Consider the following 6,665-nt stretch of genomic DNA (forward strand, 5'->3'; position numbering starts at 1 on the left):
TAATCTCCTCAAGCTTTCTCTAAAGCATTCCAGCTCTTCATCCAAGGAAGCGGGGCTGCAAATCCTATAAACCCTGATAGCTAAACCTGACATAACTCCCATCTTGTTTTCTTTCCTTACGGATTTTGAACATTTGCATCTATGAATTGTTGTGTATCCTTTCTGTGTACCTTAAATTCTAAACCTTACCCTTCCAGGAACGGAATTTCTCACTTATGCTCTACTTGTAGTGTAAAATTTATTCGTTCATTTAGTTTATGTAGGTTTTCCCACGTAAACAGTATAGTCAAGATGTCATCTACATATCTTACCCAGTTTATGATGTTTAGGTTCCCTGTGTTCAGTGACCCACCTCTTCCGTTTCAAACATCGCCACAAAAATGTTAGCCAAGGTTGGCGAGAAACTCAAACCTAAAACTCCCCCAGACACATTTAAATGCAGCTGGAACAAATATCTTGGCATTTGACGACTGCCACACTATATATATATATATATATATATATATATATATAGTATATATATATTATATATATATATATATATATATATGTATGTATATAAATATATATATATATATATATATATAATATATATATATATATATATAGATATATCATATATATATATATATATATATATATATATATATATATATATATATATATATATATATATAATATATATATATATATATATATATATATATGTATATATATATATATATATATGTATATATATATATATATATATATATATATATATATATATATATATATATATATATATATATATCTTGTATGGCAGTCGTCATATGCCCAAGATATAGGTTCCAGCTGCATTTAAATGCGTCTGGGGGAGTTTTAGGTTTAAGTTTCTCACCGAACTTGGCTAACATTTTTGTGGCGATGTTTATATATATATATATATATATATATATATATATATATATATATATATATATATATATATATATATATATATATATATATATATATATGCCTTACCACATCATCGTGATTCATATACACATTAAGCTACAAATGTCTTTTGATATCTAATTCACTCTATCTCGGAATTAATAAATTTTCATATATGTTAATCGAAGGGGAATTTTTTAGTTGATGAGAAATTCATCGGCTCATGGGCGCAAACCACGGAACCAAGAATTCAAGAGGTACAGTGAAGCGCTTTACCCACAAGGCTATCGTGGGGCAGCCCAGTAGGTTGAGCTTCACTGTACGTCCCGAATTCTTGGTGCAGTTATCGCGCCCATTAGCCGACGAATTTCTTATCAACTGAAAAATTCCCCATCGGTTAACATATATGAAAATATATTAATTCCAAGGTAGAACTAATTAGATATTAAATGATATTTGTAGCTTAATGAGTATATATGAAACACGATGAAGTGATAAGACTGAAAATAATTAGACATATAGATAACAATCCTTAGAAAACTGTTTCATTTTAATGATACTGAGAGATTGTTAATACCTAATTGTCATTAAAAAGAATCTTACTTTTGATTTCGAAGAAACAATTACAGATGATCATACAAGACGAAAATGTTCTTTAACTCTCTCTTTCTAATTTCCAAAAAGTTTAATGAATATTATATCATTCCCACCGAACGCCTTTCATTCAGAATCAAATAGTCATTTTTTTTTTTTTTTGTTTTTTTTTTTCAATAAGGAACATTCCTGTTACCAGTCTCTGATATTCTTCCATTTTTCCAATTAAGATATTTACCAAGTAACTCAAAATTAGTACATCTTCATTTGAACAACTATAATTGTATTAATAACTTCATTGTTTGCTTTGTCTCTCATAATCAATGCAAACTTTTCATTAGTATTTTCATAACAGTTTACAATTGTTAAAATGAAAATACAAAAATTTCGAATTCTTTAATACATAATCGTAATTGGAAAAATGGAAGAATAGCTGAGACTGGTAGTAGGAATGTTCCTTATTTTACGCAAAATAAGGAATATTTGATTCTGGGTGAAACTACTGGCTGCTCTATGTTCAAGAGCCCGTGCTGGCATAAAGCCAGCTTAATCTCAAACAACTAAATGAAATGCGTCCGAGAGGAATTATATGATATCCATTAATTAAACCTTTTTGAAATTAAGAAGGAAAAGTTAAAGAATATTTTCATCTTGTATGATCATCTGTAATCGTTTTTTTAATCGAAAGTAAGATTCTTGTTAATGACAATGAGGTATGAACAATCTCTCATTATCATTAAACTGAAACACCGTTTTTTAAGGATTGTTATCTATATGTCTAATTACAAAGATAACAGGGGTCAATTTAGTTTCTTCTTTCTGGTTTGTTTAGCGTGAAAACATGTGAAAACATAACTGCATAAGGAAAGTTTTTCACCTATGATTCAAGTCAAAATTGCATGGTTTCAAAGAAAACATTGATCAGAGTAAGATGCAGTAAGAAATGTGAATTAAATATTTAATAAAGTTAACTGTTAGAATAACAAATAAAATGATGAAAAGATCTTAGCATAGCAGAAGGATGTTTGAATGACATACGTAAAACTTGAGTAAGTAAGATAATTTATCCAGAATGGGGAAAGAAATAATGTTTTGGCAATTACATTGCTTCTTAGATTAGTGATATGACTTGTACATACGACCTCTGGTCATATGACCAGCCAAATAAAGCAACGTGACGACCGCCAAGGAAAGTCAAACACAGTAGCCAGAGAGCCCCTTGAACATTCGTTTTAAATCCAGCTTCTTTCGAAGAAATAGTTAAGGATATTAAGACAGGATCACCTGTTACTGACTAACAACTAATTCACAATAAATGGCTCATTTCCAGATGCCCCCATTTGTGCCGGGTCAGCAGGCCAAGAGAGGACCCAAGGGGCAGCTCGAGGAACGGTTGTGAAGGCCAAGTGCAGAGTGGAAGCCGAACCTCCTTCCAACTTGATCTGGTCCTGGGTGCGGAAAAGGACTGACGGCAGCGAGGAGATTCTGTCCCTCGACAAGTACGTCGTCGAGGGACTGACGTCGACCCTGACGGTCGTGCCCGAAAGACGGGAAGACTACGGTCGACTGCTCTGCCGGGCGACGAATAACGTCGGGCGTCAGAAGAAGCCGTGCGTAGTTAACCTTGTACCGGCAGGACCACCTGATATACCCACCAATTGTTCGGCCACGACCGTCAACCCTGATGCCCTTAAACCTGCCCTTGCTGTGACCTGTGTGGAGGGATTTGATGGAGGTCTGCCCCAGAATTTCCTGCTTGAGGCGTGGCAGGATGGTCTGGTCCTTGCAAATATCAGTAGGTAAGGCAGCGCACTATCGCTGACAGTAAATTATATTTTTACGAATATTCTTCAAAGAAATTTAGTAGCTCACCTGTAATTTGAAACTTATCTTCTGAACAGTGAGTATCCTGAGTGGGTGGTCAGTGGAATGGAGGCAGGTAAAGGAGTCATCTTGAACATCGTGGGTCATAATGTTCGGGGTCGAAGTGACCCAGTCACCATGAAGGTTCAAACTAGCAGTGCCCAACATAGAGCAGCTCCAGGTTAGACTATTATTGTCATTTTCTTGTAGTTTACTCTATCACTTCCATTCTTTCCATATGACAAACAAACTCAGAACATTGTAATGCGCCCCTTCTCCCACACTTACCTTTTTCACCACTTATATGTGTCACTGCATTTCACACCCTTGTAGTTCTTAGTCAAGATACTCAGTAAATGCATAGTTCACCTCAGCAGCTTCAAACTTCTTCTTTTTATTCACTTTTAACATAATTTTATAAACAGGCAATTATTTCCATGTATATAACAATATCTTTCCCACATTTTCTTTTAGTACAAGATTCGGCTGTGGAAGTTCCTCCTATCGTCGGTGCAGCCTTAGGAGTCGTGGGAGTGATTCTGGTGTTGCTGTTGGTTGCAGTAGTCATTGTTAGAAGGTCCTACGCTTGTCCTAGAAAACCAGTTGCTAAGAAGACATTGTCATCCTCCTCTACCGAAGGATTAGACCCTGATGTTGTGCAGTCTATAAAACGTTTGGACATTGTCCCGTGTGCCCAAGAGGAACACACTAAAGAAGAAGTAGATCCAATATTCACTTACTCCAAGCATATTTACCCTTCTGGTGATAGAGAAGACACAGAGGAAGCTCATGAAATTACTGAAGAAAGTATTAAAAATGCAGCTCTTTTGACTGATAGGGTACAAACACATTCCTCAGAGTCACCAAAACAACATCAACCATATGACCTAGGTAGACAAGTAAGTTCAATTTGGATGCTACATAGCAAGGTTCACTTTACAGTCATTGGGAAACCATTTAATCTCACTTTGCTTAGTTATCCATCATCAGCACAACTATGCTTCTCATTAACAAGTTTGTAGTAAATTGATCACTAATTAACTAATCTATTTCTGAATTTATAATTACAAATGGACTTCATCAACACAATTTAACTATAAATTATGATTGATCTTATTTCTGTGTTATCTTGGCTCCTATAGAATGATTTCATATGGAGCCCTCTGTGTTGTATAGCACTGGGGTTACTGATGATAATTTTTCTTAGTATACCTAATTTAACTTCTTGAATTGTCTAAATACAAAACTACCCCAATCTTTTCAGAGGCTGAACCCATCCCATTATCAGAGTGAGGACTCAGGAGTGTCTGAATCAGAATCTGACAACGAAGTCAAGATCCCGAGGGGAAAGGAAAGGCCGTCATCTATATCATGCTCCGGAGGGGAATCAGATCAACCTTATATTGCCTTACCTATAGACAGAGTTTTAAGGTCACAAGAAAAGGCATCATCTGGGGAAGATTCGGGATGCAGGCACTCTACGTCCTTCATAAATATGACCACGACTTGCTCACCTACAAAGGATTTATATGAGACACCCGAAGGAGGTCGCCATAGTTCAAGGATATCCCAGAAAGGCATTCCTTTAACCATTCCTTTGAGGGAGATGCCTGTAGACCCTTCCTCCCGAGAAGGACACTTAGGATTAAGCAAGAGAGGACCTCCCTCTCGGGGAGAAATTGTGTCACCTGTTGAGGTAATCTGTATTGCTGTTTCGCCGAAAGAGGTCATCAATCCAGTTACTAGCAGAGGCCAGATGCCTCCCAAGAAGAACTTGCATCCCTCACCACAAGATGAATCAGAACTAGAGTCAGAGAATCCAAAAAGAGATCCAGCAAGAATTCTTAGCTTAGACAGAAGTGAGATAGGAGTGCCCGTCACTTTATACAAAGCAGATAATGGAGAACTCCTCTTACTGTCTACAAAATCTGATTACGAAGGAATTGGGGTCCAGCTGACCACAACTCCAGTTTACACAATAACAACTCTACCGAAAGCTTCTGGAAAGAGAGGCAAAGCCAGTCCAGACACTAGGGGAGAAGAAAAGGCTTCTATCCAAAAGTTTCCTATAGCTGTACCCTCAAATGAAGGTCCCGGGACAAAACAGGTCGGTCGAAGTGAGTATATCCCTCCGGTACATCCTGACGTCTGTCGGAGAGAAAGCTCAGTGTAGTGTAATTCCTGAACTCCAAGTAAACACCTTTCAGGTTTGAACCCGCGGAAAAACATCAACTCTTCGTTTATCAACAGTATTTTTCCTGAACTCTCAGGTATCGTTATGTCTAAAAGGTAAACACTCGGAAATTGTGAAATAACAAAGGAAACTGTCTGTTTGAAATTTAATTAAATTGCGCAGCTAGTAGAGATGAATTTACATAAATGTTTCAGAAAGGATTGATTGTGTACATTCGCTACGGATGTTACAAAGACCTCATCCTCAATCTGAATACTCAGCGTCAGTATACTTTTTATATACATAAACCTCTGTTAATAAATATTTCTGGACGGTAAACACTCGACCAGAACTCTTGTACAATGGCTGTTCTTCGTGACATTCGAGAGGCTTAGAAGGGAAGTCTATATTTTTATGTGTATAATCTGCATATTGCAGAAATTCTATGTATGCATGTATCATGTTGCTAATAAAGCCTCGATTGTAAAAGACGTTTGTGTAATGGTTATCCTGTAATTACGCTATCTTGCTGATATTGTTATAAAAAGTTTTTATATGCATTTATGAAATAGAACTTTTGCCTTAGTCTGTTAATCCTCAACTTTTTGCAATTAAAAAAATTGCATGTCTTCCCCAACCAATATGTAAAAAATAAAAAAAAAGTACAATTTCCCTAAGGATATTTAATATAATATCAAAGCTAGTTTCTTACCCTTAGATGTTTCGAGTCATTATCATTCACATGAAATTTTAAATAATTTGTCCTTCAAGAATATGATTTACTGTCTAAGAACAGTATAGCATGATTTGTTACTATGGATTAAGGTACAACGTTAATTGTTATATCTGTAATCTTTTTTCATATCTCTCTCCTTTCAACTTGGTTTAATTCATATTTTATAATTACGAAACCATATGATATAACTGATATGCCATTTACGGACTTGAAGTTTGATTACCTTGCTTCTTAACACTTAGAAATATGAAAAAAACTAAACATATTCTTAAGAGAAACTGCGCTGAAACTACAACTGGCGAACCATCCGAATGACCGAATTACCGGGACTGCTGAGCAGAAATGTGGAAAGCACAGGCCTTAATCATCCACCAGGTGAGT

The 6,665-nt window shown here is 35.9% G+C and overlaps 1 protein-coding gene across 1 annotated transcript in view; it reads left to right on the forward strand.

Moving 5' to 3' along the window:
• Nucleotides 1-6,039, forward strand: part of LOC135209791 (uncharacterized) — a 52,080-nt gene extending 46,041 nt beyond the window's left edge. The window contains exons 9-12 of the mRNA XM_064242569.1: nt 2,843-3,311; nt 3,414-3,556; nt 3,850-4,274; nt 4,640-6,039. Of these exons, the coding sequence (XP_064098639.1) occupies nt 2,843-3,311; nt 3,414-3,556; nt 3,850-4,274; nt 4,640-5,548 (1,946 nt within the window). The 3' untranslated portion in view covers nt 5,549-6,039. The remainder of the gene's footprint in view (nt 1-2,842; nt 3,312-3,413; nt 3,557-3,849; nt 4,275-4,639) is intronic.
• Nucleotides 6,040-6,665: the final 626 nt, after the last annotated feature.

The sequence above is a fragment of the Macrobrachium nipponense genome, chromosome 38 (genome assembly GCF_015104395.2).
Source record: "Macrobrachium nipponense isolate FS-2020 chromosome 38, ASM1510439v2, whole genome shotgun sequence".
Classification (NCBI taxonomy): domain Eukaryota; kingdom Metazoa; phylum Arthropoda; class Malacostraca; order Decapoda; family Palaemonidae; genus Macrobrachium; species Macrobrachium nipponense.